This window comes from Pristiophorus japonicus, chromosome 1 (assembly GCF_044704955.1).
Source record: "Pristiophorus japonicus isolate sPriJap1 chromosome 1, sPriJap1.hap1, whole genome shotgun sequence".
Taxonomy (NCBI): Eukaryota; Metazoa; Chordata; class Chondrichthyes; family Pristiophoridae; genus Pristiophorus; species Pristiophorus japonicus.
The window spans coordinates 190,793,597-190,808,888 of NC_091977.1; the positions used below are offsets into that span (position 1 = coordinate 190,793,597).

Genomic DNA, 15,292 nt, shown 5'->3' on the forward strand with positions numbered 1-15,292 from the left:
GACAGTGTGCTGACAATATGTAAATCAATCATCATTACTTATGCAGATTCCAGTCAATCTTCAAATGATCAAACAAACAAAATAATTATATTAATGCTCGATTTGTGGGAATTACTGATGATACAAAAATGGGTGGGAAAGCAAGTTGTGAGGAGGACACAAAACATCTGCAAAGGGATATAGACAGGCTAAGTGAGTGGGAAAAAATTTGGCAGATGGAGTATAATGTGGGAAAATGTGAGGTTATCCACTTTGGCAGAAAAAATAGAAAAGCAAATTATAATTTAAATGGGGAAAAATTGCAAAGTGCTGCAGTACAGAGGGACCTGGGGGTACTTGTGCATGAAACACAAAAAGTTAGTATGCAAGTAATCAGGAAGGCAAATGAAATGTTGGCCTTTATTGCAAGGAGGATAGAGTATAAAAGCAGAGAAATCCTGCTACAAATGTACAGGGTATTGGTGAGGCCAAACCTGGAGTACTGCGTACAGTTTTGGTCTCCGTATTTAAGGAAGGATATACTTGCATTGGAGGCTATTTAGAGAAGGTTCATTAGGTTGATTCAGGAGATGAGGGGGTTGACTTATGAAGATAGGTTGAGTGGGTTGGGCCTATACTCATTGCAGTTCAAAAGAATGAGAGGTGATCTTATCGAAACAAATGACAATGAGGGATGCAGAGAGGATATTTCCACTCATAGGGGAAACTAAAACTAGGAGACAAAGTCTTAGAATAAGGGGCCACCCATTTAAAACTGAGATGATGAGGAATTTCCTCTCTCTGAGGGTTGTAAATCTATGGAATTCTCTGCCCCAGAGAGCTGAGGAGGCTGGGTCATTGAATATATTTAAGGCGGAGATAGACAGATTTTTGACCGATAAGAGAATAAAGGGTTATGGGGAGCGGGCAGGGAAATGGAGCTGAGTCCATGATTAGATCAGCAATGTTCTTATTAAATGGCGGAGCAGGCTCGAGGGGCCAGGTGGCCTACACCTGCTCCTATTTCTTATGTTCTTATAAATGCAAGTAGCAGGATACAAGAAAAGAACTTAATTCCCTTGTTCTTCTGAAAATATTTTATTATCACAGCAACCTTAAAAAATAATCTAAGAAACCTGTTGTTGTTTCCTCGAATCCCCGAAGGCTAGACTAAGATTTCCACACAAAAAAAAAATGTTTTAGGGTTACAAACTGTATAAATTCCCCACAGAGTGATTTCGTGCCATTTTTCCCACTTCTGTAAAAGGATGTACCTAACCCCAACCTGGGCATCTCACCTGCATTCCAGCAGCTAAGAGAAAAGGGAAGGTGAAGGGGAAAAAAGTCAAAGGGAAATGTATATGAGTGGTGAATGCTTTGCTGGTGCTGCTCTTTAGGCGCCCCATGCACCTGTAGTGCTATGAGGTGACCTCACACTATCATACGAGGTCAGCTCCTGTGCATAATGTCATGGTGCTCCCGGTGGACAGCACGTGCAATTAAAGGGCACACTATCTGTAAAACTGTACTGTCTGCTACTGACGGCTAGAAATGGCTGTAAGAAGACCAGGATATTAAATTCATGCAACTCCAGCATGCAACTTTGGATGTTCTGCTGCAGGCACTACTAGAGAGAAGGTTAATCATTTTTGGAGCACAGTAACATTCCCCTCTGAACAGTAGCACAACAACAGCTCGGTTGGATGTATCAAAAATAATCCCTCCTGGGAGCAGGTGAAGAAGAATTTTGCTGGTCTTGAAAAGTTTGCCAAGATAAGTAATCACACTTTGTTTCATTTTGTAGCATTTTACAAAACATCTTGACATCACTTCATTGTAAGCTTTGTGGAGCATCAACGAGGGAAAATACCTAACATTCTGGCCAGGGAAGGATTAAGGGTGCCTCGGGCCCTGGGCAGTACCCCGACCATTCACATCCTGCAGTAAATGACATTAGTGAGCTAAGTCACAGGGCACTATACTGAGTAATCATCAGATCAAGGTCAAGTCAGGTCTACATCTCAGGTTATGTTCTCATTGATACTATGACGACACTCATTTAATATTTTATTATGTTTCCAAACTATCAAACCGATACCTTGATGAAATCCTGTATAAACAGTAAACAATAAGGCTTTAATTTTTAAAAATCCTTACATCTTGAAACTAAATCGACAATGACTACAGTTTAGAACAAGACAGCGCAATTTTTTTGGAAGACCATCATTTGTCATTTGCATTCCATTTTCTCCACAGATGCACTACAAGTATAACATTACATTGGTCTTTTCCTAGATTTTTGTCGGCTAAACTCGTCAATGATTTTCCGAGAAGTCACGTCCTCTCAGTGCCTCGCTCTCGATGTTCAAGATTGAAAGACTATTCAGTCGATCTTGTCCCATTCGTTTCCTGACCTCATCCTTGATGCGTTTTAGTTTCGAGATGGACCGCTAACCACTGCAATTTGATACCATCATCGACAGATATATCCGAAGAGCTATTTCAATGTTAGAAAAGGTTTGGGTGAGGACGTGTGTATGGAGGAATTGGTACATTCTCAGCTCTGCTGACTTAGTTTGTTTGACACAAATTTAGTTTTGATGCTCTGTTGAGGATGCCATCAAGCTCGAAAACTGGATGAATTCACTTTCAATCATAGGTTCCAGATCTTTGGGTCGGAGCGGGCAAGATTTGCTGTGGCTTGCTTGATCTCATGAGTCGAGAGAGCGACTAGCTTGGACAGGAATCCAAACTTACAGTTGATTTCCTTGTATGCTTCAAGGCAGTGTTTCAAGGTACTGATTAATTGATCAATGATGACAAGGAACACTTCAGGACAGCAGTGTTTTCAGCATCTCCATCATCATAGCGACGGTTGCGTACCCAGACGCGCCTCTGAGCTGAATTGTACTTGTTGTGGCCACGCACTTTAATCCCTAGGTCTTAGAAGTCCTCAAACTCTGTCTGTTGGGTCTTAACAAAATCGACAAAAGACTCGCGTAAGGACACCATGATGTTCAGATTCAAGCCGGTTTCTTGAAGCGAGAGATTGGTCACGTGAAAGCGCTTCAAGACTGTGGTCCAAATAACAATGAGAATAGCTGAATCTAGTTCACCCAGTTTATCAAGGATCAACTGAGCTTTATTTCGGCATCACGTCAGTTGCCAGGGATTCCAACACTGGGAGAGTAACCTTTGAGCAGGGCTGACGCTGCCTCATACCTTGCTGACCATCAAGTAGCAGAAAGCTGTTTGACGACAGACAGCCCTAAAGGCTTTAGTTTATCATAAAGCAGTTGCCACCAATACGTCGATGTAGAGAGAAAAGTGTACAACTTTTGAACAATGTCAAAAAATCTGACAATTACTGGGCTGCATTCGGCACTGTTTTTCCCCACAAGGTTGAGTGAATGTGCTGCGCAGGGTATAAACGTCGCATATGGGCATTGCTCTTTCATGATAGTTTGGACACCAATGTAATTCCCATTCATATTTGAAGCATTATCATAAGAGTGTCCGCGACAATTTTGTTTGTCGATCCTGTTCTCATCCAGAAAGGCCAGTATTATTTCTGCTATTTCTTGTCCTGTATGACCAATTATCGGCAAGAACTTTAGGAACCTTTCCTCAGGACCAGTTGGTAGAACATAGGGGACAACAAATGTCAGCTGATCTGAGTGTGTGACACCTGGCATTTAATCAACAGATATTGAGTAGAACTTCATTGATTTAAATTCCTGGATAATCATCTCAAGTACTTTGCCACCCATCAGACGAATCAGTTCTTCACAGGTGGTGGAAGACAAGTATGAAGTATGCCCCTTGCCTTTGTTGGTGAACCGCTTGATGTGTTTAGCAAGAAATGCATCATAGTTTGCGAGAACCTCCAACACCCAGATAATTACCATTACTTGGAGATCTAACGATTTTGTCTCTGCCTTGCAATGAACGACCTCGTTCACAGAGAAATGTTATCACACAGACAGCCCGCTCTAGCAACTTACTCCAGTACTGCCGTTCATTATTAAACTGGAAGACAATATGACCATCCACACAACCGGTGCCTGCTTGTCGAGTGCACATTACTACCATGGCTTCTCTATGCTGGTGGCTGTTTTCGTGAGATAAAATCCTGTCATCTCCATGTTTCCAGTCATTAAACCCCTGAGTAAAGTGGCTACTTGTTCCTGCCGTGACCTTTTGAAGGTGAATAACAGCCACGTTCGCTCCACACGTTCCCCTGTCAGCGGGTGCACACGTGTGAAGAAGGACTTCGAGCAGTATCAGCGACACCGTTCCTTGGCATGAATCACGCTGGAGTTTTGGAAGTCTTTATTACACTTTCGGCAGTCCTCACTACCTTTTGCAATCCAATGGCTTTGCACGTGTTCTGAGATATTATCTCCCCACAGCCCAGTGTCATTCGTAAGTTGCGCCTTTTTCAGCTCAGTATGCACCAGTTGGTTTTCATCTTCAACTTTTTGGACTCGGAGCTCCAACTCGGCCAACTCTGGGTCCAGTGCCATTAGTGGTTTTGTTATTGAAGTTGACTGCACAGCGTTGTCTTGGCCTTCATCTACATGATCTTGAGTTTTTAGTTGGAAAAAATTATCTAGTTTAAGCAGTTGAGCTATTTCTCATCTCTTGCTCCTCGCATAGCTGGTGCTCTTTCCTTTTTTTCGCCCCCGATTTATGTATAGAATGCATCTCTAGAAAAAGGGCATCTAGAGTCTGTTTACATCAAGTCGAGAATAACATGCGCCTGAGCCCTCGCGGCTTCGCTCTGTTGCTACATCACTTATGTCAATACTGTTTACCCTTACCCTTAATCCGACCCTGTATAGGCCCCACTCTAGGCTTGGGCCCCAGGCGACTATCCCATCTGCTCCCCCCTTAATCCTCCCTGACTACTGGCTACTATTCACCAACTTTCAAAATGCCCAAGCATGCCCATTTTTTAGCAAAATGCAGTGCTAAAGAATGGGCATGAAATGCGGCAAGGCATAAACAGCAAGCAAACACCCAGTACAAGATTTTCAAAAGGTGCAGGATCTTTGTTGATAAAATTAAGTCACACATATTAAAGGGGAGATGACAGCATGGATGGAAAGTAAGTGAAAGAACAGATTACAGAGAGTAGTAGTTAATGGATATTTTTTGGGCTTTACCGATGTAAATAATGGTGTCCCCCAGGGGTCGGTGCTAGGAATATTGCTCCTCTCAATACATAAAAATGATCTGAACTTAGCTATAGAAGCCTCAATATTAAAATTTGCAGATGACACAAAAATAGTTAGCTGTGCAATTATCTGTGAAGAGGGCTATATGCGAGTTTAGGGGGATAAAGGTTAGTAAACTTGTCAGATAGATGTCAGATGAAATTTAATGGAGAGAAATGCAAGCTGATACATTTTGGAATAATTTGGAAAGGACATGGGACATATATAAACTAAATAGGAAACATTGAAAGAAGTATTGGAGCAGAGACACATAAGGGTTCAGAAAAACAAATCTTTAAAACAATCTAACAATCTAACAATCAGAAAAACAGTCTAAAAAGCAAATTAATAAAACTTGTAAAAACAAATATCTGGGATCATAAATGTTATAAATAGGGATAAAGAGCACAAAAGCAAAGAAATATTACTAAACCTAAACAAATCATGCTGGTTGGCTCAGCGTTCAGCTGGGGGCCCAATATTGTGTGGAGTCTGCTCTCTGTTTAAAGGATGCCTGCAGAGCGAGGTGCTTTGTGAGAGAAGTACCTCAGTTAGAATATTGTGCTCAGTGTTGGGAAGTTTACTTTAGGAAAGATGTCACGACCATTAAGATGTTGCAGGAGAGATTTTCTAAGATGGTATGAGGGTGAGAGCTTTTATTTACAGGTAGACACGAGATAAAGTGGGGCTCTTTTCAACAGAAAAAAGGTTGCAAGGAGTCCTGATAAAAGTGCTCAAAGTTATGGGATGGGATGGTGGTTACATATAATTGCATAAAAATTACAACAAAGAAAGAGGCTTGATGTAATGGTACAAAATTACAGCAAACATAAACTGATACAGGGACTTTCAGTAATATTCTGATTGAGGAGGCAGTTTCTCACTGCACTTATCTAACTCATCCCCAGTAGGATTCGATAAAACAGCTTCAAGTTCTTGGTAACAACTAGCGTAAGTCCAAATGGAATATTAGGACTTCTCTCACAGCTAACAGCTGCAAGAGCAGATAACTGGTCTTTCCTCCTGCACCCCTCCTATCATCTGCAGACTGCAGAATCTCTAAAGCTGGCAGCAGAACAGACACACATACATTCGAGCAGACGCTGAGAGTGAATTGTCTCTAACTAGTGTCCTGAACTTAAATAAAGGCAATTACAAAGGTATGTTGGCAAAGGTGGACTGGGAAAATAGATTGAAGGCTAAGATGGTGGATAAGCAGTGGCAGACATTTAAGGAGATACTTCATAACTCTCAGCAAAGATATATTCCAGTTAGAAAGAAAGACTCTATGAGAAGGATGAACCATCCGTGGCTAACTAAGGAAGCTAAAGATGGTATCAAATTGAAAACAAAGGCATACAATGTTGCGAAGATTCGTGGTAAGCCAGAGGATTGGGAAATTTTTAGAACCAGCAAAAGCCGACGAAAAAAATAATAAAGAGGGAGAAGATAGATTATGAGAGTAAACAAGCAAGAAATATTAAAAAGACAGTGCTTCTACAGGTATATTAAAAAGGAAGAGAGTAGTTAAAGTAAACGTTGGTCCCTTAGAGGATGAGGATGTGGAATTAATAATGGGGATCAGGGAAATGGCAGAGACTTTGAACAAATATTTTGTATCGGTCTTCACAGTAGAAGACACTAAAAACATTCCAATAATGGATAATCAAGGGGCTATAGGGAGGGAGGTGCACAATTACCATCACTAAAGACGTAGTACTCGGTAATATAATGGGACTAAAGGCGGACAAGTTCCCTGGACCTGATGGCTTGCATCCTAGGGTCTTAAAAGAAATGGCTGCAGAGTTAGTGCATTGGTTGTAATCTACCAAAATTCCCTGGATTCTGGAGAGGTCTCAATGGATTGGAAAACCGCAAATGTAATGCCCCTATTCAAGAAAAGTGAGACAGAAAGCAGGAAACTATAGACCAGTTAGTCTAACATCAGTCATTGGGAAAACGCTGGAATCCATTATTAAGGAATTAGTAACAGGACATTTAGAAAATCATAATATAATCAAGCAGAGTCAGCAAATTTGTTAGAGTTCTTTGAGGATGTAACGAGCAGGGTGGATAAAGGGGAACCAGTGGATGTGGTGTATTTGGATATCCAAAAGGCATTCGACAAGGTGCCACTTAAAAGGTTACTGCACAAGATAAGAGCTCACGGGGTTGGGGGTAATATATTAGCATGGATAGGGAATTGGCTAACTAATAGAAAACAGAGAGTTGGGATAAATGGGTCATTTTTAGGTTGGCAAACTGTAACTAGTGGGGTGCCACACAGATCATTACTGGGGCCTCAACTATTTACAATCTAAATTAATGACTTGGATAGCAACCGAGTGTACTGTAGCCAAGTTTGCTGATGATACAAAGATAGGTGGGAAAGCAAGTTGTGAGGAGGACACAAAGAATCTGCAAAAGATAGGCTAAGTGAGTTGGCAAGAATATGGCAGATGGAGTATAATGTGGGAAAATGTGAGGTTATCCACTTTGGTAGGAAGAATAAAAAAGCTAATTATTATTTAAATGGAGACTGCAAAATTATGGTACAGAGAGATCTGGGGGTCCTTGTACATAAATAAGTGAGGGGTTGTCTTGTGAAGAAAGGTTGAGCAGGTTGGGCCTATACTCAATGGAGTTTAGAAGAATAAGAGGTAATCTTATTAAAACGTATAAGATTCTGACAGGATGCAGAGAGGATGTTTCCCCTCATGGGGGAATCTAGAATTAGGGGGCATAGTTTCTGAATAAGGGGTCGCCCATTTAAAATGGAGATGAGGAGGAATTTCTTCACTCAGAAGGTTGTGAATCTTTGAAATTCTCTACCCCAGAGAGCTGTGGAGGCTGAGTCATTAAATATAATTAAGGTGGAGATAGACAGATTTTTGAACTATAGGGGAGTCAAGGGTTATGGGGAGTGAGCAGGGAAGTGGAGTTGAGGCTAAGATCATATCAGCCATGATCTTATTGAATGGCGGAGCAGGCTCTAGGGGCCAAATGGCCTATTCCTGCTCCTATTTCTTATGCTTTTGTGTTCTTATGAATGATCGATTCTCTGTTCTTGTTGTAACTATAAGCTCAGAAATTAAGGAGCTGTGAGGTAGTTACCAGAAGCGTTTCTGCTCTCTCTGACTCTCTACTCTCATTGTAATTATAAGGGAGATTTTCCTGGGTCTCTGACCGGGCACACTGGGTCGCCTGAATGCAGTGAAAATTCGAAAATATGGATGTTTGGAGTACATGCCTGTAAAGGAACGTGCTTGAATCCTCTGCTAAAACCTCCCCTTATAATGCTCAAAATCTCCATGTTATCAGAACCTTTTCCCTTCTCTCTTCCTATCAATCTCCTGTGGCTCATTCTTATGGCCATTCTTTTCAAATTTACCTTTCTCCTCCAACAAGTTTGGCTCCTTAATTTTTCATCCAATGTTCTCCTTTGCTCTGCTCTTCTTCGATTGTCCCTCAGATCTCTTGTGTTATTACTTCCTCACCATTACCGACTCTTCCTCACTATGTTGAAGTCAAAGCTCGTTCTACCTCCGCCTATTGTAACTCATTCTCTTCTGGCACTTCCGAACTTTGAACCTTCTTACCTTTCTTCGTCTTCTCCTCCTACAATCTACAGGATTTCAAAACTTAAACTTTGTGTATTCTAATCTAATGGTGTAATCCTTCTCTCCTAATCTTTTCAACCTTGATGGAGTCCTTCAATCTGGGCCTTGCATTTTTATCTTGCTTTCTCAGCAAAAAAAAATCTGAAAGGATTATATTTGATTGCTTATATTCAAAGGTAATCTATTCTTTGAAGGAAAAAAAACACATTAATGTCAAATATGGTCTGTGAAAAAGCATCTATGTACAGGAAGTGTTAAACAAATAGTGTAGAACCAGTCCTAGAATGTTTTCATTCTTATATATGCATGGGAAAAAAAATTATTTTAAAAAACATTTTGTTTTAAAGGTTTCATAGAAAATACAGAGATTGTGCAACATGTGTAAAACAGAACACAACAATTATGTGGGGCTTCGAAAAGCAGACACTAGAGAAAGTTTTATAATAGTAGGCTCCCAACCACTGGCCTCACCTGCCAGGAGCATAGTTGTGTAGATATATATTTTTAATAGGTTGACCACCTGTCTGCTTTGATCTGGATAATCTGGTTTTAGGGGTGGTCACTTGGTTTTGAGAAATTTTAAATGGGCAGCTATTTTCCTATTTAACAACAATCACTGCACATCACTGTGTGAAGTGATTTGAGATACTTCAGCAGTGTGATGGGCTTTATATGAGTATTTTTTCTCCTTGCTTTCCAATGCACGTGCATGAAACAGGGACCAATCACAATTACGCAAAGCAATCTATTCTTACATTCATCAGTACTGTTTCATGTATGGGCAACCGACCTCCTTTCATGCACAGCCTTTTTTTAAACTGCACCATCCCCTAATTGAGTTTTGGATTGAGTAACTGTTACCACAGTTACACACGCTGATCGCTTCAAAAGCATATGCTCAGCCACAGTTCCCAGCATTCCCTGATGATCCAATGAAAGCAATGTGTTGGTGGGCCAACAAAGGGCCCAAATTTGGCCAGGAGTTGCTCCGTTTTTTTTGGAGCACCTTGATTTTTTTGGAGTATCTTAAAAATCGCAATTCTGCACATTTAATTTGCGCCAGTGTAAGTGTTAGTTAGGATTTTTTTTTGTTTCATTTTTTTTTCAAAAGGGGGCGTTACCAGCCACCTACACCTGTTTTGGCCATTTAAGCCAGTTTGGACAGCTAATAGTTGCTCCAAACTAACTTAGGCCAGCGTATGTGGCCACTTGTGGCCCGCACAGAAAACTCTTACGGAGAGTTAAGAAATCAGCGCAGGTAAGTACATTTAAAGCACCAAGCATTAAACAAAGCACAAAAATAAGCATTCAATAACAAATAAAAAATACAAGGAAGCTGAGAGGGCCTGCACCTAGCACCAAGACTTACAAAGCACTAAACAAAGCACAAAAAGTAATAAACAATTAATTAACAAATAAAAAATAGAAGAAACCCTGCACCTAATGCACCAAGACCAAAGTAAGAATCAATCAATCAATCAATAACAAATAAAAAATAGAAGTTCTACCTTTATGTGAAGGGAAGGCAGTGGGCCGCCGATGAGGGAGCCCATTCGGCTAGGGATAGGGGTGGCGCGCTTCGGGCCCCTCCCACACAGCCTGCAGAGGAGCTACTGCGCATGCGCATACACTCTAGCGCGCATGTGCAGAGGTCCCGGCACTGTTTTCAGCGCTGGGACCTGGCTCCGTCCCCCGAATCCAGTTGCCATGCTACGCCACCATTGAGGAGAGGCTGGGGAGCGGCCAAACTCGGCCTGAAGAATTTTGGTGCCCTTGAAGTTCTACAAAGCGGCGCACCTCTGGTGAGTGCGTCAGAAATCTGTACTGGCCAAATTTGGGCCCAAAGAGATGGTTCCCTGGTGGGGAAGCCAGTCACGACTTAATTTTTGTCTAATATAAAGTTAGATTAGCCTTTAACAATAAATTCGGAGAGGAGAATTCGGCAATTGTAGAGCCTTACCCTGTAGCACTTTTTTAAAGGGACAACCACAGTTTATTGATATTTTTCCAATAGCTTTAGTGATTTGGAAGCATTTTCCTGAAATCTGTCTCATAGGCTTTCAAAAGTTTTTCTTTTGCTTTTTCACATCAGTAGCACATGAAATAACTTAATCATCTTCTGTAAATACTGGTCTATTGAAGTAAGCAAAAACTCTTTAAAAAAAAACTAGCTGTTAGTACGCAGACATCACATACACTGGTGGGCTTGTACAAATGCTGTTACAATTAAGCAGTGTCTGATGCCAACACTCAAAAAGGGTTTGGAAACATTTCTAGATGTATTTTATTCTCTCCAGTTGCACTATTTACGTAGGAAGTTTGACACCATATAGCTTTGTTCATTTGTGAGGAGATGGATGGTATGGGCAACAGATTTTGGAACAGCCACCATTACTGCCCATCACAAAACACAATTCATACAGGTACATGTTATCAGCTTTAAAATCTTATTTCTAAGCAACACTCCATCCAGCTGCCTGGTGTAGAACTGAAAAACTCAACCAATACAGATTTAAGCAACAGGCAACCTTGGGACACAAGGACGTGGATGGTTGAGGCCAATAGATTTGACCCTCTCATCCACTGCCACTGTACAATATGTATCGGCCTTTAATTTATGACAGATGAAATACACTTACCTTGGCGTACAAACGTCTGGCTTGTATCCAGCAATATGTCACATCCTTCTACAATCGTTCGTTCTATTGCAAGATTTTTCCTAATGTTTTCTGTGTCACTCACTTCATCATGCATTACCCTGAATAGGCATAACAGTACAGTCATTAAACATGATACAATGTATGGTAGGTAATTGTGCTCGTTGCACAGTGAAGTAAGTCACAGGAAATCATTGTAATTAGCTGTATGCACACATGGCGAAATAATATGAACTGAGCTACTTGGCAAGGGATGAGACTTGTTCCTGAGTGTGTTCCATGATTATGAAGTATAATGTGTCTGTAATTATTAAACTCTGGCAGTAACTTCAACTCGAACAATAGTAACTAAGTAAAGCTTCATCACCTGTTCAACAACCAACTTAATGACTTCAGATCAGTTTAATTATTCTGTTATTTAATGATCATATTCTTATCTCTTCTGGGTGAAACAAATAACTAGTTGCACCGCGCTGCTGGTGCCATGTGTCAATATTATAAGCATAAGTTTTGCCAAATACTATGGGGCCGAAATTGGTGAAAACTGATGGTCCACCCTTTTCTCGGTGGTATGCCGGTGTTATGTCATTTCATACTGTCGGATACCGCTAGGCGGAGTGTGTGCCGGCGGTTGTCACTTTTTTCTCGGCGGTATGCCGAGCGGAGTGCAGCCGGCGGTGTGTGGGCGGTGAGTCCTTTTCACTCGGGAATCTTCGGGTCCCGAGTTCTGCGCACGCGCATGCTGCTGCGAAGCTCCGTCCCCCGAGAGACACAGACCAGAATCAACAGAGACTGCCAGCCTGAGAGCACTGTGCAGGTATGTGGGGGAGGGGGGTGAGGGGGGCATATCGCTGCTGTGGGGGGAGATGACTCCTCGGGGGGAGATGACTCCTCGGAGGGAGATCGCTACTTGGGGGGAGATCACTGTGGGGGCGGGGGGGAAAAGAGACTGGGGTGTGGGAGAGATTGGGGGGGGTGAGAGATTTTTTTAAAATTCATAGGTAAAGATGCATACCGCCGACTGAAGATCGACTTAAAACCACCTTTTCCAGAGCGGTCTGCAGGGTCGGCGCTATGTCGGTGGTAAGTGATCAATTTGGCAATTTTTGGCGGTATGTCGGCAGTGTGCATGGGCAGACAGAATGCATACTGCCCGGCGGTATGTTGCTGATGAATTTCCCGCCGGGTGGTATGTGGGTGGTCTGCGGGCGGTTTGCGATTGTTTGTCCACCAATTTCGGCCCCTAGGATCTGTGCAGCAGTGGGGATGTCTGTAGAATACCTTTGGGGTTAAATTAAGCTCTCTGATATGAATGTACCAATGCTCAAGACATTTATATGAAATTCTTTTATCCATTATTTTAAATATGAAGTTTAAAGAAAAAGGCAAACAAGAGAATAAAACATTATTGTTTTAATTTTATTAGACATGTACAAAAGAAATGAATGTAATTTATTTCATTTTGTTCTAGCTTTTAACGTGTAACACGAGGGGGTTGAAATTGGTCTTTAGTGGTAGCGCGAAATGGGCAATAGGGAATCGACAGTCCAGTGGAATAGAAAATCGGGCGGGGTGTAAAACCATTTCGCTATCGCCCATTTTGTGTTACTGGTGTGAACCAATTTCACCCCTAGGCTAGCAAAAGTTTTTCCAAATATTCTCATCTATGCAGCAGTGAGGCTGTTTGTAGAACAACACTAGGGTTGAATTAATCTCTACGATATGAATGCACCAATGCTTAAGACATTTATATGAAATTCTTTTATTCATTATTTTAAAAAGGCAATAACCCATTTAAAAGCATTCATTCCCGAATATTAGACTGTGTGATTTCACCCCAGCTGCATGTATCCATTGCTCTTATCTCTGTGTCACTATCACTTCTCAGTTTGCTAGTGAACCTGTCTGTAAATACATTTCCACAATCTAAATAAATATACATTTTAATTTAAGGAATTAATTGAAATGGAAATTACTGAAAATTCAAATTTTGCATGTCATCATTTACTTATGTTACAAACTCAATAGTTGATCTGTAAAAGACCATTAAGGTACACTCCAACAGCAATTTTAAAATAATAGTCAACCTGTTGCAGTGTTATTTATTTGCCAGTTTACCTAGATACAGTAAGAATGACAGCAAAAAAGATGAACAACTACAAAATATATCTTAAAAATAGTTGTCTCAGGGCAGTTCAGCTTCTGCTTACATAGGGCAAATGGGGATGGGTAATAAATGCTATTCTTGTTCATAATGAATTTAAAAAAAACTTTCCTCTTAACTTAAATTCCTGATAACTGAAATTATCTTGGTCACTTCCTCTGTTCCCTCTCGAGGACAATGACATCCTTTCTATGACTAAGTGACTAGGTGACCAGAATTGCGCATAATGCTCCAGACCAATGTCTTACATGGTAACAGTACGATCTCTTATATTTGTATTGTATTCTGTAATAATATAGTATGAGCATTCATTGATGTTCCTTTTATGTTCTGTAGCCATTGAGTATGTAAATTAGACATTCCCATAATAATTAGTATCAATTAACAACTGGTTTGAGGCAGACATTTCAAGCCAAAGCACTGCAAGATGAAACTATGTAAGCAGAGACCGAAATGCTCTTGTAAAGAATATTGTTTCAAAACCTAAGTTAATTTATTGTTGTTAGTTCAATTCAAATTAAGAACTATTGCACTGAGTTGATGAAACTACAGATTGTTCTTTGGTCACAGAATGTGTCTGACATACTCAGATATTTAAGAGTCTCTAAAGTCTCCAAACCAAGCTATTGTGAAATCCACACAGATAATATTTCTGTTTACGTGTTGTGGAGTTCACACTTAATACTTTTGTAAAGTAAGGGTATCAAGTGATAACTAAAGAAAGAATAGTGCCTATTAGAGACCATGAAGGTAATCTGCGTGTGGAGGCGGAAGAAATGGGTATGATTCTTAATGAATACTTTGCATCTGTTTTCACAAAAGAGATGGGCGATGCAGACATTGCAATCAGGGAGGAGGAGTGTGAAATATTAGATTAAATTAACATTGTGAGAGATGAATTATTAAAGGGTTTAGCTTCTTTGGAAATGGATAAATCCCCAGGCCCGGATAAAATGTATCCCAGGCTGTTGAGAGAAGCAAGAGAGGAAATAGCAGAGGCTCTGACCATCATTTTCCAATCCTCTCTGGCTACAGGTGTGGTGTTGGAGTACTGGAGGACTGCTAACATTGTAAGATTATTTAAAAAGGGAGAAAGGGCTAAACTGAGTAATTACAGGCCAGTCAGCCTAACTTCGGTGGTGGGAAAATTATTGGAAAAAATTCTGAGGGACAGGATAAATCTTCATTTAAAAAGACACAAATTAATCAAGGACGGTCAGAATGGATTTGTTAAGGGAAGATCGTGTCTGATTCACTTGATTTAATTTTTTGAGAAGGTAACAAGGAGAGTCAATGAGGGTAGTGTGTTTGATGTAGTGTATATGGATTTTAGCAAGGCTTTTGATAAGGTCCCATATAAGAATATAAAAACATAAGAAATAGGAGCAGGAGTAGGCCATAAGGCCGATCAAGCCTGCTCCGCCATTCAATAAGATCATGGCTGATCTGATCATGGGCTCAGCTCCACTTCCCCACCCACTCTCCATAACCCCTCATCCCCCCCATCGCTCAAGAAACTGTCTATTTCGGTCTTAAATTTATTTAATGTCCCAGCTTCCACTGCTCTCTGAGGCAATGAATTCCACAGATTTACAACCTTCTGAGAGAAGGAATTTCTCCTCATCTCAGTTCTAAACGGGTGGCCCCTTATCC

The 15,292-nt window shown here is 40.9% G+C and overlaps 1 protein-coding gene across 1 annotated transcript in view; it reads right to left on the bottom strand.

The window, feature by feature from the left end:
* Window positions 1-15,292, bottom strand: part of rasgrf2b (Ras protein-specific guanine nucleotide-releasing factor 2b) — a 404,619-nt gene that overhangs the window by 165,112 nt on the left and 224,215 nt on the right. Inside the window, exon 9 of the mRNA XM_070867471.1 lies at window positions 11,458-11,576. Coding sequence (XP_070723572.1) covers window positions 11,458-11,576 — 119 coding nt within the window. The remainder of the gene's footprint in view (window positions 1-11,457; window positions 11,577-15,292) is intronic.